Here is a 24,796-nt window from a genome sequence, read left to right as displayed (position 1 = left end):
GGATTCCTTAACTAGACAATGATAACCATCAACCCAGTCGGGCTGGAGCTGTTCCAGATTTTCTCTCTCTCCAAAAGCACAGATATCTTGTTTCTGCATTGCAAGGCTGCTTTCAGCTGGCTGTGACTCAGATACGAGTCTTCCAGATGTCGTTGCAGGATACTGTGGTGAGACTGCTTTTCTGTCTTACAGTGTTTAGTCATGGAAAATGAAAGGAGGATAATATCTTGTTTTGGCAACATATCACGTGCTCTAATTCCTAATTTTATTACATCTTACTTGCTAGAACATGGAAGAAAATGACTGTAAAAAGCAAAGGTGTTTCTTTTTTGTTGGCAAAGTTGAAACCAGATGTGAAAAAAATAATTGATGGCAACACTGAATTGATGTGAATAGCTAAAAACAAGGGTTAAATGACTTATAATGGTGGGTCAGAATGAGAAGGGTTAATTCTCATATAATTTCTTTTTTATTTCTGTGTTATTTTTGTGTGGACACTATTCATCAATGTTCAGAAGCCCTCAATTTACTGTTTACAAAGTGTTTTTAGCAACAGTGGAAATAACCGAAAGGGTTATATATATATGAACCCTTTTCTCTTTGGGAAGGGAAAGGCAGGATAGTGTGACTGTTACTTCACTTGTGATGCAATACAACATTTCTTAAAATCTTAGGGATCTATATACTTAGGTATCTTAAATACGAAAAGTGAAGAATAAAATTAATGTTAAAGGGAATGCAGTAAAGTCACTGTCAGATGAACTGTCAGTATTCATGTGTATGCATGCGAATGCTGCATGTGTTTAAAATGTTACATATAAATAACTAAACAGAGGTGTTGGTCCTATGAAAAGCTGTCATATCCCTCTATTACTCTGTGAAGAACAGACTAGATCTGGTCTGGTACCAAAGTTAGTGCTTAGTTTTACATATGGAGTTCAGACTGCCAGGCACAACAAATTTTCTCAGCACTTGGAAAGGAGCTCCCCAGTTTTACTGGTGTCTTGACATTTGTCTTACATTCCTGAAACCCGTGAAACAACTTCCCTCCCTCTCCTTGTTGGTGGGTTATAGTTAAGAAAAGATTTAGCCTGTTTTATCGATGCTTTCAGCTTGACTCAGGTAAACACAGAAGGGATTGATCTACAGAAGTAGCTTGCAATTGCTTAGCACTTCTAAAAGTCAGTCTTGCCATAAGCTACGTGCTAGACCTTGCAGTGAGTTCTGCGCAGCTAAGTTTGGTCTTCTGACTGAACCCCACAGAAGTCAGAGGTGACCTTGGTGCATTCGAAAGTGCAGACTTGTGGTGGACAGATACAAGAAGTATTCTCCAGTACTATTCCACAATGGTTTTGTCCAACAGGTACCAAATACCTCATGGATGACAAAAAGGTTTTATCAATAATTCTTTTATTTGCCCGTCTTTCTTGTCCAGTGGTGTCCCTCTTCCAACCCATCTACTGAGGAATCCTTTAAAACTGATGTTGTTTGTAATGTGTATGTGCTACTGTAAATACACACCAAAAAAACCCACCCTAAAAGCCTTAAAAGTAGACAAAGAAAAACAAATGCAGCATGTTGTGTTTAGGGGCAGTTCTGTCTGTCAGGAAAACATGACCATGGAGGATAGGAACCTGGAAAGCTGCTGAAGAGCTGTGGTGGCTGCAGTTCAGAAGGGAGGGCAAAGGCAAAAGCATGAATGTCCTCAGCCAGTGAGGGAAAAGTCTTCTCTTTCTGCATTTTGGACTGCAGGTTTTTTGTATCTGGGAGTCAATCTCCCAAGCAATGCATTGGGTGCAGCCTCCTCTCTTCCTTTATGCTGTTGTGGTAGATCACATCATGTTCAAATCACACTCGAGAATCCTGATGTGTGTTTGTGCCTCTTCCATGCTATCACTGTCATTTATGGATCCTGAAGAGGAAGGTTAATCTTTAGGTTTTTTAATTGTATCTGTAACTTTTAATGGTGTGCTGTAACCATTCCTCTGTAAGGTGCTTTCTAGCTTAATTCAGTACAAAAAGTGTAAACTATTATTCTGAGATTATTGCTTGCTGAGTACATTGGGTCTGTGACGTTTTGCTGCTCTGCAGAAACAACCCTTATAAATTGAAAGCTGATTGAACTGTAAGGCTGGCACGTACTTTTGCTTTTATCCTGGTGCAAGGCTTTACCTCAGTTCTTGCAGAAACAGCACAGAGAAGAAATTGTCTTGTTTAATTTGCACAACAAAATGAAGATGTGATAATGGCGTGATTGGTGTACCCGTGGTAACTTTAATCCAAGTAGCACAGGTAATACATGCTCAGAGGAACTGATAGGGTAAGCAAGCAACAGCGTATGTATGCAAGGCTGCTGTGCTGTCATATAGTGTATGTTAGCTTGTGACAGTCTCTGCTGCTTGCTTGCTGCTGCTGCTGGCATTACCTGCCTTAATTGTGTAAATGCTGTTACAAGTGTGTCTGCCGTGGCATCTTGCACCTTCATTTTGTTGTACCTGTGAACCTGTGAAGTCCCAGCATCTTTAACATCTCGAACTGAACGTACAAGAACTTGATGAAAGTAAAAAGCAAACGCTTATCTTAGTGGTTTTTACTGGTGTAAAGGTTCCATGAGTGACTCTGAACAGAAGGGGGTATTGCTTTTTAAACAATCAGCCACATCAGATTTCTTGGAGTCTCTGCACTTTCCTTCTTTATACTGAATAAGAGAGGCTCTGCATGGCACAAAGTTGAGCTGTGCTGCATGTACTAGTATGACCCCAAGGGGGAGCAGGCTCAGGTGGGATTAAGGTTCACTGAATTGTCCTTGATGAATTGGCATCCATCAGTCTTGGGAACTTGCTTAGAAAGGATGCAATCAGAGCAGCCCTGTAGGGGATGTCCTCTCTCCAGCCATTTCTTCGGTACCTCTGGCTGTGGAAGAAGGAGTTAGTGTTTTGAGTGTAACTGTATGGTAATAGATCAGATGAAAGTTTGGGATTTGTACTCCAGCATCTGGGTTTTGTGAGACCAGTGCAGTTTTATTCTCTTACTTTTTAAATCTTGCATGGAAAATAAGAATTGTCTTATTTAAATAAAGCCTAAAGTATTGTCATAATAAGACATTGCTAATTACTTGCTTTTGGGTATAGTTCTATGATACCGTCTGTTATAAATGCTGAACAAGAACAAGAAATAAATTTATATTGTCTCTGCTCCAAAGAACTAAAATTCAGCATATTTAAATATTTGAATTATTGCATTATTCGATTGTATGGCTGCCTTAGTCACTGACATAAAGGAACTGCAACAACGTAACCAACAAACCTTTAATAGAGCCCTTGCTTGAACAGCACCATGTTGGATATAGCCCATCAGAATAAAAGCGGTGTGGGGCTATAATGTCTTGTTAAACACGTTGTAAATGTTTTTGACAAGAAGCCTGGCCAAATCCAACCACCTCTGGACAGCCAGCATGTCAGAGCGTTTTTCAGTGAGATATATCATCCTGTCCTGGACTGATAGTTTTGGATAATCCTCTAATCCAAGTGACTGCTTAAATGTTGCAGCCTATTTAGTTTTGCCTAGTCTGGGATGACTTGCTCCTGGAGAGCTCAGGGTGAATTTTATTTTATTTTTTTAAAAAAAGACTGCAGCCGAATAAATGAATTTAACTCCAGCTGTCTAGGGTCCAGGCTGGATTTACAGATGTCGAATCCTAATGCTGTATTGCTCTGTTAGAGACAGCTCCTGAACTCTGTTGTTCCTCTGACTTCTGGAATTTCTGCTGAGGTTGCCAGGGAGAAGGTGACTTGAAGAAGACAGCTTGGTATCGATTTTGCTCTGAGGACATGAAAGCTTTTGCTTGTCCTTACGTCTGACAGGAGTAAGCTCTAGTCATGACTGCCTGCCCTCTGCATATACCTGTCTTGTGCTTCTTACAATGGGGCCAGATGGCTTCCCACGCTCTATAGAGACATGCAGTAGCCAAAGAACAATTGAGAAGCATTTTCGTTTAGCTGTCTGCGTGATGCTAGAGATTGCAAAGTTATTTTCTTTGCACTCTGGAGCTGCAAAAAATGGTAAGTTGAAAGGCCTGCTTGGAGGATGCTGGGGAGGGGAGCATTTCAGCTAAGAAGGCTGTCCAGTTATCACTTGTGAAACAGCGTCACATCAGGAGAGTTGATTTTGCCCTTTTTGGGGGATTTGTGGACCAGGTAGAGCACTGGGGCAATCCTTCAGAGTCCCAGTCTGCTTCTGGGCCTCTGCCTCCCACCAAGAGGATAGAGAAGGGGGGTGATGTCCCCTGCATCTGGGTTGGGCTGGTGTGCCAGCGCTGCTGGCAGCGGAGCAGAGCCCTGCCTCAGGGAGAGTGAGAACAGCCCAGAGCCTGCCCATACCGCAGGTAGCTGGAGCCTGCTCTTCCTCCTGCCTGAGTTTTTTGGGTGGCTACGTGCTTGTTTAATCCCTTCTGTTGTTGGCCAAGGGAAGTTACCGCTTGGGCTCACAAGTGTGAATGCTAAGAAACAAAAGATTAATTGCTCTCGCTTTCCCCCCACTTTTCCTGGCTCCACTCTTTATTGTTCTGAGAATGGAGAAACTCCTTTGCCCCTCCCTCCTCCAAGAATCACAACCGTTTTTTGTTTTATTTGTCTTTTACAGATCAATTTCGTAGCCTGTCAACTGTTTGCACTTCTGGCTGCATTTTGGTTTCGTATTTACTTGGGTCCCAGTCATGCCAGCTCTGCTGTTCGCCATGCATTTGCCACCCTCTTTGGAATATACTTTGCTGTCTTCTGCTTTGGGTGGTGAGTATTTAGTCACCATGCAGACAAGGCTTGGGTAAAGATATTTTTAAACTTCATGTCAGCTTTTCTGGTTTACATCTTCCTAGTCTTAAGGCACTTTCTGTGTTATACTTAAAAAACCCCAACAATTCCTAACCAGCATAACCATCCCAAACTCTTAAAATAAAATGAACCATGAAAGTATTCATAAGTGAATTATTTAATCTGTGAACTTTTGTTCTGGAAGTTAAAGCCACACCAGTCTGCTGTGAAGATACCTCTTTTGGAAAAGATGTGTCCAGTTTGAATGTGCCCTTTGAGCTAGGCTGCTCTTTCTCTCAATGAAACACATTGACAGTATCTTGTCAATAAGTATTAATTTATGTTGCATATTCAGGCTGTAAAGATGTCATTGTGATAACGCATGTTTTCTGATACCCTGATATGACATCACATTTATGTCATTTGCATGGAAATTTATTCCCTTGCTCTGAACTGCCAGCCCTTCCAGGTCACATAGAGATTATCTAAATACTCACTTTGTTGTCTTCAAGGTATTCCATTCATCTTTTTGTCCTGGTGATGATGAACTATGGCATTATGAATATGGCGAGTATTCCCAACATCCACAGGTGAGCTGATGTGGCTGCAAGTCCGGAGCTGCCCCTCTGGCAACTTCTGTCCTTTTGTGGAGAAACATGAGGGTTTTTTAGGACCACCCTCTCTTCTTTCCTGCTTTTCTTTCCCAGTTACTTGCAGGAGCTTTGTTGATTCAGTTACAGAAGCAGCTGTAATCTCAATTTGTGGTTTTTGCATTGATATATTGCGTTTCCCTACAAAATTCCTGGCCTCAAGAGTTGGCTTTTGCAGGCTTAATAATTTATGCCCAAACCTCTGGTTTCTTAAACATAATGAAGTCATATTCTCCTTGGTCTTGTGACCTTGAGGATCTCTTTTGATAATTCTTTTTAATGTTTTTTTCCCCCTTGCTGTTTGGCCTTTAGGTATTTTCCACTTATTCTTAAGTTAGGTAGTTCAAATAAGGTCACTGTGGCAGCTTAATTTAGTGATCTAAGAAATTAAGTCTTGCATTTGGTTATGGGCTATGAATTTGAAAAAGTAGAAAGTACCAGAAATGTCATTGCTTTGAAGCAGAAGCTTACGGCATCAACATGAGAAGTTCTCAACCATGGGATCTTTGTTTTCCCTATGCAAATGTTTCAGAAGAAAGAAGACACCTAGACTCCTAAAGTGTTTTATCAAACGAGTGCCTTCCTGGCCAAAAGACAAAAAGCGCTTTCATATGAAAATGAAAACTACATGGTAGTTCTATCTGCTTCTTTCACTGACTAAGAGGAAGTTTATGCGGAAGAACTACTGTGCTCAGTCACTGAGCCTTCTCATGTGGGTCTCTCTCTCTCTCCCATAACTCTATTAGAGTTCAGCACATGGGAGCTTTTAAAATTGTGTAGGTGGAGTCGTTTGCTTCCCGTCAATGTGCACAAATAGGAATTTTTATTTGTAAAACTGCTACTTTATAGCGGGCTAGAAGGATGAGCTGGCAGTTCTTCCCACTTCTTTACTTTTGTGTTGTTCTCCCTAACAGCATGTGGCTAATACTGTGGTTTGGTTTCAGTGTGTTACAGGTGATTTCTGGCTGTATGCTGTGTAGCTGTTTCTGTAGCTGCTGCTGAATACTCATATCCGCATCAGTCTGGGCTTGGGAATGGAAACCCTTTCTTCACTTGTCTTCAGGGCCAGGGCTGAGGATCTGAGATCTGAGGATCTGATGCTCAGATAATCATCTCCCCTTCTTCTTTATCTCTTCCTGAGGCAGGCTCTCTCTGGTATAAGATTTGGAACCATCACTTTTGATTTGTCTAGGATTGTTTAGAAATGTGAACCATAAACAACAGTCCTGTCTATAGCAGTCACTGGCATTTTGAAACAGCAAGATAGGTATTAATCAAGGAGGTTTTTTCCAGCCCCTCACAGCATGCATACTCCAGAAGTGCAGAGGTAATTAATAATTAAAAAAAAAAGTAATTGCACAATATTTATGAAAGAAATGCCATCCAGAGACCAGAAGGAAAAGATGCTAAAAATGGGTACTACTTGTCTCCTGATCATTGTCCCTGCCTGTCACTTGAGGGAAATGCAGTAGTTACTGATAGTAGACCAGAGGAACCAAGTCTACAGAGGGAATCATCCAATACCTACTTATATCTTCCTAGACAAGTTGTTGTGTTGGTTAGGGAAATGAACACAGTTTCAACAGGAAACCGCCTCACTCTTACTGTTTAGCAAATTAGTCACAACGGGGGAAAAAACCCATATATACTGTAACAAAAATTAAGTTAGTTCCATATGATGTTGTCCACTGCTGCGAGATAGTCATGTGTTGATTTGAGTCAATGTGAAATAACAATCCAGCATGCTGAAAAACCATAGGAGGGCTAGGAGGATTGGTTAGGACTCTTATACTGTGTTCCACTAACCATAGCAGTGTGAAATACATCCACATTATTAATTTTGGCAAAATAACAGTGTATTCAAGCTGCTTGAGAATAAACTTGAAAAATGCCAGTTTAAGGGCTGGACCTGTTCATACTGAGGGCCTGTAAGAACACTGGATCCTTCATAGTAGGGCTCTAAGACTTGGCTTTTTTCCCCCAAGACACAAGTGGAAGTGAACAAATGGCATAAAGAAACTACATAGTTTAACCTGCATGCTCCTTTCCCTGGTTATTTTCTGCTAGTTTGCTCTCTGGTGAGGCTGCCAGCCTTCAAGATCTATAAATGGACAAACTAATCCAGCATCAGAAATGCTCCCAGCTGCAGCACCAATTCAGTGTCTCTCTCCCTGCTTGCCTCCCTTTCAATCTAGGTGCTTTACACTTAAGCATTGAGGCTTATTTTAGATGCTTCATCCTGTCTATCACCATTACATGTCTGAGCTGGGTGACTTGCCTTTGGAGGGATGCTTGCTGTTCTCCGCTGATGAGAGGGAGCCCAAGGACCTGGCTGAGGCTGGACTGAATGCCTGACCCAGATAAAATAAGATAAATTTTGCTCTAAATCTCCTAAAGAAGCTGTCATGTCCCCTCAGTCTGCCTTTCATCCAGCTGTTTTCTGTGGGCCACACGACCTGCAGGTTGCCTTGCAATCCGTCACCGTCACTCACACTGCAGTTTATTAGTCCTCAGGGAGACAGAACTCATTTCTTTTGAAGCCAACCGTGATTTGACAAAGGCCTGGCTCATTTTCAGTCGTCTGCTTGACTTTTCCTCTTGTCTGGTTTCACCTTTAGTTCTCCGCCATGATCAGTCCTCTGAGTGAATCTGGGGGCACCCTGCTTGGCAATGTGTGTTTACTAGCCTGCCTGACCTCATGTGGCTCACCTGTGCTGGGTGTGTAGGATGTGCAGTCTCATTCTGTAGCCTGTATGTCTTTGCATCTTGTCCCCCATGTGGCTAGCTTCTCCTGATGCAGGGGACACCAGTAGACGTGGTCCAGACCTGTCTGTGGGATGCAAGCCTTTCATTCTGGCGTCCCAGCTCTCCATTGCACTGACTAGTTTGCTTCGTGTGTCAGTCTGTCTCCAAATATCCATCCACTTCTTATGTCCCCAGTATCTTCTTTTTTGCTTGGGTAAATACAGGGAGAAGTTAGTGTTATGAAAGGCTGCATCTGCCCCACCTAGAAACTGCAACGCTTCCAGTCCTCAGACTGTTCAACTCCTTAAGATAAAAAGAGTCATGCTACTGTCCTGCCTAACATAACTTTGTGATTATCTTGAAAAAAGAAGTTGTCACACTCTACTCGAGTGCTTCATCAGTTGGGACTTGATGATCTTAAAGGTCCTTTCCACCTTAAATGATTCTGTGATTCTTCTGGAAGATTGTGTATTTCAGCATGTAGAGCTGAAAAGATTAGGCTACATGTCATTATCTGCCTTTATATGAAATCATAAGAGAGAAAATGCCTTAAACTTGAAATATTTTAATTTCTGGTAACTCTGAGGAAGAGTTGTACATGTAAATAAAGAACATTTACAGATAAAAAAAGCAGTGGATAATTTCAGCAATGCACATAGAGTATCATCTGGTTTCAAATACTTGAGTCAGACAGAAATTTCAAAATAGTATGTGGGGCTGGGAACCCTGAAATTGAAATGCCCAACCTGAAGTGATCCTAGTTCTTTTCTCTTTTCCCACCCCCAGTGTGAGGGGACACCTCTGTAATGTTTCAGCCGGGTACACAAAACTGTCAGTCCTCTTTGAAAATTTCTGCCACGTCTTGTAACATAGCTTCACTTGTTAACACTTTAATTTGCAAAAATCAAACTCTACTCCTAAACAAGCCCAAACCAAATTTGAGTGATTCTAGTTCTTGTTGATGCTTGTGTTGGTAACTATGTGTTCTGTATATTATGTTTTTAGGTACTCCTTTGTTGTAGCTATGGGATACCTCACGTTGTGCCACATAAGCCGAATATACATATTTCATTATGGTATTCTCACAACAGATTTTTCCGGGTGAGTGAGTCTGCAAGCTGCATCCTATGTCAATTAGTATTAGTTGAATCCAGTACGTTTTAAGAATAATCTTTGTTATCGGTGGAGCACCTACAATTTTGTTTCCCTTAAACTTTTTCTAAGACTTTTTTTTTTTTTTTTTAAGGAAGTAATAAACGCTGTTTGATTTTTGCATTGACTCATTGTTTCTGCTGTTTTCTTGCTAGGCACTGTCTAGTTAGGAAGGTAGAGCTTGGTTAGTTAGACTTCCACCTAGAGCAGCCTGGGAGGGTAAGTCTGCACAGTCGTTCGCTGGTGCTGGAGGAACACTTATAGCCCTGGCGAGCAGCATGGCTGGTGCTCTGGTCCCTGGTGGTCTGCCCTGAGAGGTGGGATGGGCAGCTCTCCTCCCACCTTCCTAGGCACAGCCATTGGCTCCAGGTCATCCTTTCCCCCCAGTTCTGGTTTATCTTGATGCCCCAACTGGGAAAGGTGTTTCGCACCCCAGGCACTGCAGCGGGCAGGAGGGGAGGACTTGGGCAGGGGGTGAGTGGCTGGCAGGTCGGTGAGTGGGTAATCCAGGCAGAGAGAGATGAAATCAGCTTTCGCTCAGCTGGTCTTATGGGTTCTCTCATGGGGGCAGGTTGTGGCTGCTGTTTAAATAGCACAGTTTTTTGTATGCCATGCATTTCTGTGGAGCAGTGTTTTTCATATACACTGTAGTCTCTCTTTGATTTCACTGAAGCTGTAGAGGATGCTTTGCAAAAACATAGACAGTTATATATTTTGTTTATGAAAGGAAAGTATGCTTTTGCATGATTTAAAAAGTGTGCTAATCTGTATTCCACTTGTTTAATTGAATGTCTTGAATACAGAGTAATTAGAAACATATTATGAAAAACCTCTGTAAACTGGCACAGTAAGTTACAGATGCCTCTTCCAAACCTCTGTCTTCTTACAGGCCACTGGAGTTTTGCTGTCTGTGTGCGTGTGTCTCTGTGTGAGATGGTGGTGGGTTGAAGCATTTAATTAAATTGGGTGGGCTAGGGAGTTCTGCTGAGACTTCTGAGTTTTGTATTAGAGGAGGGGGCAGAAATGGGAACTCGTACATTTAGAGAAATGTAGTTCTATAATTTTTTTTCTGCAGTTCTTTTAAGACGCAAAAGCATGTCCTGAAAGAGCATGACATACCAAGAAGCCTATAAATGGGTTTGGAATGCTATAGCTCTGTGTGTCTATGAGACAGACACAGAGAGAGAAGTACAAGCGAGCATTATTTGCTGAATAGTGCATTAAGAAATGCATTGTGAGGTGTATTAGCCGTCTCCCTCTGAAGACATTTGATAAAGATCCAGCTGAGACTGGGGGTGGAAGAAGAGGAATAGTGTTTGTTTATATTATAGACTAGGTAGCATTTTCTGCTCTTTTGATGAAAAGGGAGCTACTTTTATTTAATTATGAGTTTGAGGATAATGATGGTGCTGAAAGAATAATACCCGAACTTACTCTGTTATTTGATTTTTGTCCTGATGCTTCAAGATATAAAACAATTCCTAAACTTCAGTCAAACATAAAACTGCCAAGTTGTAAACAACTGGAAAACGTAGTGTGGATATGAACTACATCTTCTTGGTATATTTTAATAACTAAGAATAAATAAAAATATTGTAGTGGTATTAATAAAAATTTGCAATCCAAACTGCTCAAACCCAGGTTAGCCTCATAAATCTGTCAAAACCTGTTTTCCTCAGCTGTAAATAGTATGTGCCCACCAAGGCTTTATGCACATACCTAAACAGATGTGATGACCCAGAGAGACAAAAATATGCTCCTTGACCGCAGTTTTACCATGTATGAGCAGCAACTGAACCTCCTCTTGCTGCTTCTCCCATGTTTTATGGTTCCACATCTAATGTGTGTGGCAGTAGGGAAGTATTCAAACAGGCTCCTGGCTGGAAGGATGGCCTTAAGAGTTCTCCCTCAGGATTTCAACTGAGACAGAATCCGTGGAGCAATGCCCATCTCCCTCCAGCCTCCCATCCTTTTGGGTGAACATGGCTGGGCATATACATCAAGAAGGCAAAACACTGGATTTAAGGAAATCTTTAAGAGGGAGCAAAAAGCCTGTCATCTGCTGACTTGTATTTGAGATCTCAGTATACCGTAAGTCTCTGGTGATATCTGATTGCAAGGAGGAACTTTTAATCCACGTCACATAGGCATGTAGCCAGTTTTAGTGCCATCAGCTTTCCAATGTCGGTTCCCTAAAGTGACGAGCTAGATGTTAAATGTTTCCCAATGTCAGTGCTAAAAGCTGGCATACCTCATTTGCTGTCTTGACCTGCTTTGTGCACTTAACAGTTTGCATGCATAACCCTTTTGATGTGTGCGTGCAAATGTATTTTTTTCGTTCTTTAGTAATAGTTGGTTGTGCTATTTGTTTGTGCCATTTTGAGAACACAGCTTATAAAATGCAGGTAGAGATGGACGGAGAACAAGGTAGCTTTTGAGTCATGTTTTAAGTAAAATGGAAAATCAAACTGTGACTCACCACTTCAAGGTTAAGAAGTAAGGAAACTTGTTCTGTACTGATGACTAGTTAAGTCTTTGAACTCATGCAAAGGGTAGGTTTGGTCACTGACTCCCACAATCAAAGCTATACTCGAGCTGCTTGCAGCAACTTCTTGATTTAAGTGTTCCATGTGTTGCATAGTGCTTAGGTGAAGAGTCCGTTTTTTTTAAACTACATGCCAGGTTTTAATGAAAACCAGTTCCAGTTTGCTACAATTTAATTACTTCTAAAAAAAATGTATATATATATATTACAAAAATTCTTTCGTTTATATTGTTTCACAAAAATGTGATGACGTAATTTAGGAATTTTCCCCTAACTAGTTTCTCAAATAAAACTATTTATTTTTGAAAACTAATTGTAAAGTAACTGAATGCTGTGCTTCCCCCTTAGTTCAGATCAGTCTTTGAGAGAAACATGCATATTTTATTTTGCTTGGTTTGCCATGGCATTTATACATTGTACCTAGGAATACTAAATCCTAACTCTTTCTCTCTCTTTTTCTTTCTCTTATTTCTTCTTCTTTATGCTAAGAGGATTATGCTGGTAAGTTGCCTGGTTTCTATACAACTTTATAAAAATGGTAATATTAACATACAGCTTAGGATTTATTTTTTTTTCTTTGTATCACTGGCTTAGACCGAATATAGCAATATCATGGCTTTAGGGAGAAATTAGTTTAAAACAAATCAAGGGATCTTGAGTGGGATTTTTGGAAACTAGTAGTAGATATGGTTTCAATCTAGCAACCTATGTGAACAAATGCCATATGCATATGATCATCTGGATGGAATTCAGAGGAGCTCCTCATCCATATGAAGTTGTGTCTGCTTTAATACTCTGCTTGATTAAGACCATAGAGCTTTTTGATTTCCTTTTTGAATTCTTGCAGTGCCTGAGCAAAATTTCCTAATGTTGTAGCTCATTTGGTGATTGTCAGGGAATGATTGTGCATATGTGAGTTTCCCGGTCCCATTCCTTCCAGAAAAGAAACTCCGTTTGTGAAAATCGCTGCACACACTGGCATTGCTTTCAATCTTCTGTCGGTCTTAGAGAGACCTGAGCTGAATTATGAGGGAGACTCAAGCAGTTTTCTTCCATACAGATATCAAATCTGTGTCTTTTACATGAGTGTTTTGGTGGACATCAATGTCTAGAGGAATGGACATCTTTACATGTTCGCTCTATCCCAAATGCAGAATAGAAGCAGCATTCTCAGCAAACTGCTTAGAAAGGGATGGTCATTGAAAGATCCCTCTCAAAAAGCCATATAAGCAGATACTTCAGTAAGAAGGGTGAATTCACTTCAGGCAGTGAATTTTTGTTGGGTGGTTAGTGCTTTGTCACTGGTTTTTCCCCTCTCAGTGGCTTAGTATCAACCACAAAAGAAAGGAACAAAGGTACAACAGCCCTTTTTTTAAAAAGGAAATAATACATTTGCTGACGGAAACAAACACAGGTGCACTTTGTTACCATGTTAAAACACAGTGCTGAAATACTAACTGGTCCTGCAAGTTCAGTTGGCTATTTTTATTTTCTTATCTTTTTAAATGTATGAAGTGCAACACGTTGCCTGCAGCGTAGGTTCCAGCATCTCTGGGTAGCTTTGGTCCGCAGCAAGTCCCCAGAGGCAGTACAGCAGCGCACGTGCAGGGTGAGTAAGGGAAGGTCAGTCAGGTCTCCGTGCTCACTTGCGGCTTGTCTGCTCCGCTGGGCGTTGGTCCACTTGAAAATGCACCGAGATCACTTACCATTGGTTACACAGAAGCCCTGCGAGAGCCAGAATTAGCCAGAATTCAAGCAGGCAGTCGCTACCAGAGAGCTCCACACATCTAGTGCATCCCAGGACGCTTCTCCAGAAGTAAATACTCCTTTAATTGAAATGCTTCTATTGTGAAGGCATAAGAAACTCTATTTGGGAGCTTTCACCAAAAAAAAACCCACATGAAGCAAACTGGAAGTTGCTTTGGAGGCATGAGCGTGTTTAGTGAAGTATTTTTCCTCTGTGTGCTTCAGCAATTCTTCATTTTGCTGTTGAAAGCAGAAGTAAGAGCCCACTGCCAGCGAAGCCGTTGTGGTGTCTCTGGCTCGGCAATTCCCTGGGCAGCGTGTTTAATGTCGTAGTAGAGTGTGACTGTGTGAACTTCTCGCCGTGGCTTCAGGGCTCAAGAGATAAACCCGAAACAAATGTTTGCTGTTTTGCGCTCTTGTCTGCAATGAGCCTTTTGACTCCACCTCCTCTCTTAGTGAAATCAGGTCAGTGGAAACTATTTCTAGCGAGCGTATGCCAGACTCCTCCACGGGATTACCGAAGGTCAGGCAGAGTCTGCTTGGTAAACGTCTTTTCTCTCACAAGCATCGAAGCTTGCTCAGTGCAGAATGTGATACAGGGGGGATCCCCACAGCAGGCTACAAACCGATGCTGACACCTTTAGTTCCACTGGCCTGTGCTTCTGGGCCAGTTTATTTTACTAGGACAAGCCATGTTTAAAAATGACATTTAACTGGTATGTTTTCATTTGGAAGGTTTAATTGGGAGGGATAAAACCCTCTATTCAGCATTCTCTATAAACTGTTGCATCTTTGTCATCTTGTTTATTTTTCAAGGCATGTAACTCAAAGACAAGACACTTTTGGGTTTGTTTGTTTATTTTTTTATTTGTTGAAATTTCCTATTTCATGCTGACTTCCAGGGGCAATTCCTTGATGTTTTGGGTTTTTTTTAATGAAAAGTCAGCCACTATAGTTTGTGCGTAGGAGGTACAGCAGTTACAACCTCAGATTAAAATCTTAGCCAACATATAAAACATAGAGGAGGGAAAAAAATCACACCACAGGTAAATCAAATTCTGTGTTTCAGTGCTAGTTCATAACCATAGTGCTTAGTAGGACAGGTGAAGAGGAAAGGATGTGGAATCACCACTCTGCATGTGGCTACAAAGCAATTGGAAAATGTTCAAATATAAAGGAGTTCAAGTCGTTTAGACTCTTAAATGTGTTTTATTTCAAATGCTTCCTTCCTAGGGGCAGGTCTGCATGCTTCATCTGTAAATGCAAGCATAGTAAATATATTTTCTTTTTAAATTCAACCTAATAATTTGCCCCACTCCAATAACCTGTGCATCTCTCAAAATTTGGGAGAAAGATAGATTATTGGAAGTTTTATAGTTTTTTTTAACTCCCTTTCTTTTTTGTAGCACTACTGACTTTTCCAGTAGAGTCTAAGGTTTAAAATGTTATCATGTCAGAATGACAGAATGTCAATGACAGTTGACTATATGTGATACGATGCTGGATTTTATGTATTAACTTAATCAATGTTTTATTGCTGTTTAAAACTAGAGCTTGCCTGAAAGGCTGAATAGAAATGACAATTCAGTACTGGGGTATTGCCAAGTTGTAATAAACAAAGCTCACATATGTATTTAGGAAATTATGATACTATTTTTCCCTCCTAAATTAAATGTATTTTTCTTATCTAATTTTTAATATTGTTTCAAGACTTGCATCCTCGTGCATTGCTCTGGAAATATGGGGGAAAGGACTATTTTTCATTCTGAAGAAACAAAAACAGTCTTAGCCTTGCTCTGGGTGTGTGATGAGGAGAGATCAGTGAGTCCCCAGAGTGGAGTGGGACAGGTATGGGTGTGAGACGGTGGGGTTCCTCCACACCCCAAAGGGGTGCCAGAAGGAGGGAGAGCTCTGGTACTGACATTGTTTTGTCATGCTCTGCCCTTTTCTCCAGCAAAGGCTTGGTCCCCCAGTGAGATCAAGTCAGCAAGGGAATGGTAGACAGGTAAGGGGGCAGGAAGATGCTCCCTGTTCACCTGAAACCTTGCTTACCTGTTGTGTGAAGCATTTAATGATATCTGATACTGACCTTGTGAAAGATTTAGAGGGTGTTATCTCATTGCCACTGTACAGCAGGTTTCCACCTTCCCGGGTAAGGTATAGAAGAGATATGTAGATGTGTAATACGATGGTGGCAGGAGAGAGAACTGAAGGTATCTCAGATGCACTTTGTGGGTCTCCCTCCAGGTTCACTTTTGTGCTGGCATGTCTCCTCTGGAGTTGGGATTTGAGGGAGGCAGACTGTCTGTCTTTTCTGATTAAAATGCAGGAGAGGCTGACTTGTTCTGCTGGTTTACAGTGTGCCGTCAATGAGGCGATGAATTCCTAATATAGATGAAGAGAACCTCTCTCTTCTCTGTGTTTATACATTGTATGACTTTAGTGCAGGCTGCACTTCTGCTTCCCTCAGTTAATCAGCACATCAGAACTGTTTGCATTTTGGTTCTCTCTGCCTTACAGTGGAGGGCCCAATTTTCTAAGACGAGTGTCTAAATTTAGGCACTTAAAGGCATACAGTTCTGGCTCTGAGCCTGAGGCTTAAAGTTACCCACTTCAATATTGGCATAAAGTGCTGGCCGTAAGAAACATATGCAACAAATTGAACCCATTTAAAACAAGTGTTAATATTCACCCATAAAGCTAAAAGTTCAAGCACCGACAAAATGAAAATCTGTGTTTATTGCAGTTGAACTGCTAGTTCACCGACAGCCTCTGTCTTTCTTCGGGATTAAAAATACCTGCTTTTTTGTATGCTTAAAGATTGGGATTTATGTATCTTTGAAAGCAAAGCTAAATTTTGTCTGAATGGGAAAAATCTACTTTGAGGAACAGGATGTTGAAGATAACGGTGAAAACAGCTTATAACTTTTCTTGAAAGATGATTTGGAATAAAAATTAGAGTGACTATTTAAAATATTGGAGTTTTTCAGAAGGTGAAGTCATCATTGAGTTAATCCATTCCTGAGTTTCAATCAGTGGTCTAGGTGACCCAAGGAGAGCTGCTGTACAAACCATTGTGTTATGGTTGTAGCACAGACCTGTGTATATTTAAGCTTGTTCTGGATTTTATGTGCAAGTTTTTTTACTGACTTTTTGAGTAGAGACTGCTGAAACGATAAAAATAGTTTCTGATTAAGAAATTGGCTGATACTGCATGTTCTCTGTTTTTGGGTAGAAAATGCAAATTACCCACACAGAATTACATGTGGACTCTTGAAAAAAACAGCCATATTTAGTATTAAATAATAAAAAAAGACCACTTACAATGAAAGAATGTCTTTTTCCAGTGTTCTTGTGTTTACCATGTTTAGCATATTAATTATCTTGAAAATCAGTTTGATTTATCATAGTGGGATAATCAGATTGCAGTTTATCTTCGCCATTGGATTTACATTTGATTGTAACCAGTAGCTCAATTTTAGTCCAGGATGATTCAGAATATCTTGAAAATCTCTGCAGAACATGAGTATTTGACTTTTATTTTAGACAGAGATATCAGTGAATGAAACTTTTGCTTTTTTTTTTCCTTACCTTGAGAAATACAGTGCTCGAACTAGGAAAAAACCTTCAACTTTTTTTCTTTCATTGGATTCCAGAAAATATATTACGTTTAAAATGAATAACCATAATATTTGGAGTAATCATCTACATTTATTTAAAAAGATCCATACACTGGCCAAACTCTGTAAACAGCATGTACACAAGTTCGGGTTTTAATTTCCATGTTGAAGACAACGTTTATGTTCAAGCAGAAACATCTGTACAGTTTATGTTGATGTTTTATCACCAAACTGAGAAACAATTCATTGTATTAATCCTTAGAGAAGACAAATCTCTTCTGTGAAACTTGTTTTACATATAATTATCACAAATAATGCTTTGAAAATAACGAGGTATCTTCATCACCCATTACAATCTCCTGGCTATTGCAGTTGTGAAGGTCTCTTAGGTAGTCTGAGTTCTGGGCACCCTGTGCTGGTGTCCCCAGTGGCAGAGACATGGGAAGAGGCAGTGTAAGCAGGTGCTCGTCCATCACTTTGCCAACCATGGGTCCTTCCAGATTACAGGTATTCAGGGTCATGTTTTGTGTTTAGGGCTCTACAGCCCTTAGAAACTGTATGTGAACCACAATTAGCCCTGGAACCTCTGCCTATGAGGGACAGGTTAGTTGTCCCTATGGTTTTCCCCTGATCTTTTTTCTTAAGTACCTTTGAATGCTCCTGAGTGTGTCCTTTACCCTCATGAGGACCAGCTCCTGACACCACCAAGCCAAGTTTTGCCTTTTTTCTATTCCTTAGCTGCAGCAGCTCACATTTGTTTACAGTGCTAACAAGCTCCGTAAAGCTGGATACGGGAAGTATGAGCAACCCTACTGATCATTGTGGTTATTTCTATGCTGTCTGATTGGCCCCAAAGCTGCTGGGTTGTAGCCTGTAAGCGTGGCTCAGGTACAGCTACCTCATGTTATTGGGAGGCTTCAGATTCCCACATGCCCAAACACTCCCAGTTGGATGGTACATCTTGGACAGGATGTCCACAAGGCAGTTGCATGGCCAAGAAGCAAGTGGGAAATTCTGCTGTGCTGACAGCTATTCTGGTATTTGCACGTAGTCCTAATTGATCTGGCTATTCATGTGGGGAAATAAGCATGTGTATCTATCTGCAGAGTCAACATTTTTTTTAGGGCACTGAGGAGAGGGACAATAGGAGAGTAACAGTAAGGAGATCCAGAGTTACGTTACAGAAGCATTGCTGTATTCTAGTGTTGTGTTGTATGGGGCTTAAATTTGGTCTTTGCCTGAAAGAAAGCCCAGTGGACTGCAGAAGCTGGTATTTCCTAGTGGTGCGATTTCTTCTGAATTACAATTTGCATTGCTGCAGAATGGGGAGACATAAAATAAGGCTTTGTGTGCACTTAGCAATTAAAAATTCCAGTGCAAGTTACTGTGGGGTTGTTTTGAACCCAAGCAATTGTCTTATGCCTGAGTTCCTCCTTCAGTTTTAATTGGATGTTTTCCACTTGTTGCTAATACAGTTATGCCTTTTAAAGGGATAAAGATGTTCAGTAAGAAAGTTGGGAATAATTGTATTACAAGACATGTAACTGTTGTTCCTGTCTTTGTTATAGTCCGCTGATGATAATTACACAGAAGATCACAACACTTGCATGCCAGTTACATGATGGTAAGAAAAGGAATATCTTCCCATGTCCTGAAGACAGCCTTTTTATTCCAGCACATTCTGTGGTTGAGTTACGGAGTGGATGACTGTAGTTCAGCGAGTTGCTCCAAATGAAGAAGAAAAATTCTTTGTGGAGGAAAATGAGAGGAACTTCAAGTTTTGATCAATTCTCTAGGACCCAACTGTTTTTGCAGTAATGAAGATGACTGTTCTTTCCCTTTGGGGACTCTGCTTTCTTGGGGCCCAGTTTGGATTTTAGCTAGTACAGTGCCCACTGTTCATATGCTACAGTGTGTTTCCATTAAGCTTTTTGAAGCTGTTCTTGATTCTCAAAAATCAAGAATTGTATTTGATACATTAATGTCATTCATGCCGTTAATGTCGGTGTAGCAAAACCATGCTACCACTGATATAACCAGTGATAATATACCCCATGAGTTGCGAGAGATGGAATTCAATAGCTTTTTCCCAGTGCAGGGAGAAGCACAGTTGCAAGCAAAATAGCATTGTCTTCAGTCTTGTGCTGTGACAAAGAACACTATTATTTCCCAGTAAAATGCCTGTGTTTAGTACAGGGCAAAGGCTAGAAATGTCAGTTGTCATCAGATCGGTACTGTTATTGCTCACATCTCCTGATGTTGCAGTGTGAACTTCTCATGGTCGGAGGCCCATTGCATTACAAGCTGTGGGTGACTAAGTAGCCTGCTATAGAGCTATTATGATCTAGGATTTAGGTGATGGCCACACCACAGAGTGCAGGGTCTGGCATTGTTCACAAGCCAAGTTTACACAAGTGGGTCTAATGCCTTTAGCTGGCTATAATGGGTGCATCTTGAAGCTATGCTAATTGACATTCATGTTGCTGGGGCTCCTCTGCTTCTGTTATTTAAGCTAGCCAGCTCAGGTATCGCTGCATGCCACAGTGGTGTGCAGCCTTAGATGCACACCTAGAATATTGAAGGTAAATGAACAGACAGAGGGAAAAGATAACAGCAGAGGCAGGAACATTATAAGCAAACCAGAAATCCTACAGATTAATGATGGTGGAAAAGGCTCATTACATTGTGGACACCCATATATGGAGCAGTTGGTATAGACACAGCTTGCAGTTTAGGCATCAGTGACAAAGCTCTATTTGTGAAAATTTAACGCAGCTGCCCATAAATGGAAACAGACAAAGAAAATACCCAGCCCTTTAAGTAATTAAGTGCTTAATTGTTTCCCTGGAACTCACGCCCTCCCAGTATTTACAAACTGAAATAGCAGAGAGAGAATGGAAATGAACAGCTTATCAGCAGTCCTTTTAGGAAATTCATCTTGTGTATGTGTATTGGTAATTATGGTCAGTATGTTTAGAACAGTAGTGTTAATTGATGCCAAGCCCCTGATGTTGTGAAGATGTATATACGCATGCTCAGCATCAAGTGCTGTGACTCATCCCGTGGTGAGTTGTTCTGCTGGAGCCAGTGGGATTCCTCACAGTATGTGCAGCTAAAGCTTCAGAGTGAAGGTTTTGAGGTACTTGCTATGATCAACATCTGTTTATGTGCTGGCCATTGTATAAGAGTTTTTCATAGTTCTCCCGGGATGGCGAGTCTGTGCTCTACCTCTGGCCACAAAGGTCTTGTGCGCTCAACAGGAGGTTGCCCTTCCAGTCTGGACCTTGTACAATTCCAGATTATTACTGATGTGTGTGTTTAAGCTTGCTCCAGCAGCAGGCAGCCAGGCTGCTCGTTCACACCACTGGAGCTTCTGTTTCCTGAGAGCCCGTTTCTCTTCCACTGCCCACTCCTCCTGCTGTGAAATGCTCCATTTCTCACCAAGGAGCCAGCGGGAGGCTTGTGTTTAAATGAGCCAGCGGCTTCTGGGAACAGAGTTTTTTCCAGCCCAGGACTGTTAGCAGAGACTGCTGGGGGTCGCTGCCAGCTGGTGGCATTGCGAGTTGCATTGTGTATGTAGGAATGCTATGGCTGCTCTTCCTAAGTGTTGCAAGGGTGAGGAAGAGGGAATGAGGTGGAGGTAGGGTGGAACATGTATATACATGACCTATAACTTGGGAATTGAGCTGTATTACAACTCAAATCTTGATGTGACAAAGAAATCTTGAAGCTTGTGGCTTTAGAAAGTTATCTGTGGGATGCAAACATAAGGCTTTAGGGGTGGCTTTCACTGTTTGGCTTTTGGAAAGATCTAACCTGACTTATTTTTCTCTCTAGGAATAGGGCGACAAGCTGAGGAACTCACTGCTGAGCAAAATCGGCTTGCTGTAAAGTAAGAATTTAATTCCTGTGGTTATCTGTGTTTTATTTCATCCAAGGAAGTTTAAGGTTTCGGTTTGATGTTGGTTCTTTTTTTCTTTTTTCCCTTTACGATGTCAGGACCAGCTTAGTGGCCCAGCCATGACAATTCTCTGCTTCTCTCCAGTCCGTGATAAGCCCAAATGTCCTACCTGCTTTTTCTATTTGCTTGAGCAGTTTTGTTTTTGTAATGCTGTTGTCAATGCCCTCCTTAAGCAAACTTAGCTCTGCTATGTTCCTTATTTCTTCAGTCTGGGCCTTCAGCCTTTATCACCTTTGTGCAGGTCAGCAAAGCACTGAAGTACTTGGCAACATCTCACTGAAATATATATTCCACATGCAACAAAACTAGTCTTTGCTGAATCAACTCTTTTATATTCAGGCTAAAACTGTACTATGTGGGGGTTTTGGCTGTTCTCTTCATCCTATCTGTGATATGTTATTTTTACATGTAGAATACTCCTTTGTCAGCATGTCACTGCATAGTAAAAATCCATTTTGGTTTGACTCTGACACTTCAAGTACTGATTTTCTTTGCCATAATTTTTGGACACTGGATTTTTATTTTTTCTACCACCCTCTGAAATGTTAATACCCCTAGTCCTTCATGTTATGTGACTAGTCTTCGAATTTTTCAGAGGGAGAGAGCATGTTGATCATATGTTTGAGTGCATTGGGTTTTTTTCTATTTTGTCTCTCAATACAGGTGCAGGATGCAGGTGAATTCTTTTACTTTTTTAAATAAGAATTAGTGTTACAGAATTAGCCGTAGAACCATAACTACTTTTCACCATGAAGTCTTTGTTTAAGGACAAGGAAATTATTTCCTTCGTTTCCAAGGCAGATGAGTCAGCCATCAGAAAATCTGCCTATAAGCTTCTAAAAGTAAGAAGGGAATAATTTCTTGAGAAGCAAAAATCCTGTAGGAAGACTCGTATAACTTTTGTTGTGACCCATAGCTTTGTGTCTATTTTTAAAGCTCACAGCATAAAGTTTAACTGCACTGGGCCCTTGTGACCATATGACTAATTCTAGTCAAATTCTCACCAAACGAGCTTTTTTTTTTTTTTCCTTGTACAGTAGATGAGCTCATAATAGAAAAATACGTGCCAATAGCTCAAGTGTCAGTGGCAGACAAGTCATAACTGAAGAGTTTTAAATCCCCTTTGGTAATACAGCCTTTTGTCTTCCCTCCTGTTCTTGGTCTGTTTTTGTTTCTCGCTCATCCTCTGTGCATTCCTTCGTGCATTGCTCATGTCTCCCCACCCACCAATGTGCAGAATCTAAGTTGAAACTAATTACTTTAATCTTACCGTAAAGCTCAGAAGTCCAAATCACGGACCCAGCTTTGCAGAACAGAAAGATGAGCCTTATCCCAAATTGTTTGCTGCATCTTTCTGTGAAATGCTTTCACCAGAGAACATACCATTCAGGCACTAACATCTACAATAACCAGCAGGATGAATGCAGAAAATCCTGGCTAAGCTAACTGTTTATTCAGACTAATTCCGCTTCAGAATAAAAGTAGGCAACAGCAAATGTTTTACTGTTGCTTAGTTTTTTCTGCTGGAAATTTATGTTTTGGTCTGAAAGAATTTTAAGTGGATTTTGGTTTATGCGTGTCTATCTGTGTCTTGGATGGGAGAGCCCTGAAGTACTGTGCCGTGGTTTCTGTTCTCATCTGGGGGCTCCTCCTTTACTCGGATGGTGACTATTAGCACTTCCATGGAGAGCACTGAGTATCTCAGTGCGGAATTTGTATGTTGGTGTTTTCTGCCACATAAATAAAACATGCCCAACAATTTACAAATGGCACTAGTGATGAGAGGCCTGTGCGTCTGTCTTTTCCATCCTACTGATCTGTAGCAAAGACAGTGGATCTTCTTCGTTTTACATTGAATGTAAAACCCCCAAAGGAACTTGTGGGATATGCACTTGCAAAATGGAAGTAACGAACACGATGGACTTTCTTTGACTTTCATCTTCAACTGTCTTTTGATTTATGTGTTTTTTCCCCTTAGTTCCTTTTCCTGTTCATGATGCAATACAGGCAATTACTTCCTTTATTTGCACAGTAGGACAGAGTGCCTCTTCATTCTCTTCCTCTGTGTATCACATCACACTTCCCATTTTTCAAAAGGCTGAACTGAAGGGTGGGTGAGAGCTCCTCTCAGGCCTGAGAGTCCAGGTCTTAAATGTTCCCTGCCCTGTGGTTTGCATAACAAGGCAAAGTACTGCACTGCACAGCTCAGTGAGACCAGTGTTACTCAGCTTGTGGTCTGCCAGCCGTTACTGGTCTCTGACACACCAGACAGATGTCCAAAAACACTTACCAGCTTCTCAGTCCTGGTACCTCTGGACTGTTCAAAATGCACAAGTCAATTTGTTTGAGAGCGGGCATTTAAATTTATGGCTGCTTTTAAGTAAAATGTTTCTAGTAATAAGATTACAACTTTTCAGATCAGTAGCGTTCGTTCACCTGTAGCTTAAGCACTTCCACGTTACCCTTGTTCTGACTGCCATCTGCCAGACATCACTGGGATATAAGAGAGGCTCTGTTCCAACTTCTCCAAAACAGATCTAGTGAGCTTTCAGCTGGGGAGAGGGTGGTAGGGAGAGAGTTGGGGACTGAGGCAGATAGGACAACAAAAAGCATTCGTGAAAGCCTTTACTGTGTTTTATCTTGTTTTATTTTGGTGTTTTTTTTGTTTTGTTTTTGTTTTGTTGTGTGTGGATGATTTTCACAGGACAAGACCTTCTTTACTAGAGTATTTAAGCTATCTCCTCAATTTTATGAGCATCATAGCTGGGCCTTGCAGCAATTACAAGGATTATATAGCCTTCATTGAAGGGAGGCATGTGCACATGAAACTGTTAGAAGTGAACTGGAAGCAGAAGGGTTATGACAGACTTCCTGATCCTTCTCCAACTGTAAGTTTTAAAATGACAAAGATCTATTGCAAAGGGCAGGAGAGTACAGCTTTGTACGTGATTCTCATAATTAAAAAATAAGAAGAAAATCCATTTTTGGATTATCTTCCCAGTAATCGTTACAGTGGGTTTTTTTCTGTGAAGTGGCTGCTGTTTTTATCACAAGGTCAGGGGTGAAGGGGCTGGTGTCTTCCTCTTGAATTCCCCAAATGCATTTGGCTTGCAAAATGGGTCATTGGTTAATGGGTGTCCTTTGTGCAGCGATGGGAACGGTCTGCAGGTTCTGACAACGAGGAGTGGCAATTCAGCTCTAGACAGAAGAGGAAATGTTAGGAAAAAAAAAAAAAAGTCAAATCTCACCCATAGTGCAGGAGATGTTAGAAGTACATGAATCATGGCTAATCAGAAACTGTAGCTTGTCCAGGTGCTTTGCAAGAGAATCTCACACTTTAAGAAGACTTGGAGGTCATTTTTCACATACAATTAACTCTAATTGTATTTTATATATTTTTAATATTACTTAAAACCTTCTTATAAAATTATCTTCTTGTAAGACAGGATAACATAGCATGAGAACCAGATTTTTCTCTCTTATCTTAAGGTGACACTGAATGTTTAGCTTTGTGAAGGTGTGCAGAATGCCTCCTCTGAAGTTGGGTATGTGCCTATGCATATCTGATT

The 24,796-nt window shown here is 40.9% G+C and overlaps 1 protein-coding gene across 1 annotated transcript in view; it reads left to right on the top strand.

Annotated features, from left to right (window-relative positions):
* Window positions 1-24,796, top strand: part of MBOAT1 (membrane bound glycerophospholipid O-acyltransferase 1) — a 60,583-nt gene that overhangs the window by 22,765 nt on the left and 13,022 nt on the right. Inside the window, exons 2-7 of the mRNA XM_074146495.1 lie at window positions 4,642-4,787; window positions 5,321-5,398; window positions 9,209-9,304; window positions 18,835-18,890; window positions 21,104-21,158; window positions 23,932-24,115. Coding sequence (XP_074002596.1) covers window positions 4,642-4,787; window positions 5,321-5,398; window positions 9,209-9,304; window positions 18,835-18,890; window positions 21,104-21,158; window positions 23,932-24,115 — 615 coding nt within the window. The remainder of the gene's footprint in view (window positions 1-4,641; window positions 4,788-5,320; window positions 5,399-9,208; window positions 9,305-18,834; window positions 18,891-21,103; window positions 21,159-23,931; window positions 24,116-24,796) is intronic.

The sequence above is a fragment of the Numenius arquata genome, chromosome 4 (genome assembly GCF_964106895.1).
Source record: "Numenius arquata chromosome 4, bNumArq3.hap1.1, whole genome shotgun sequence".
NCBI classification, from domain to species: domain Eukaryota; kingdom Metazoa; phylum Chordata; class Aves; order Charadriiformes; family Scolopacidae; genus Numenius; species Numenius arquata.
Note: the sequence above shows the minus strand (reverse complement) of the source record. Positions and strands in the feature narration are given on the sequence as shown.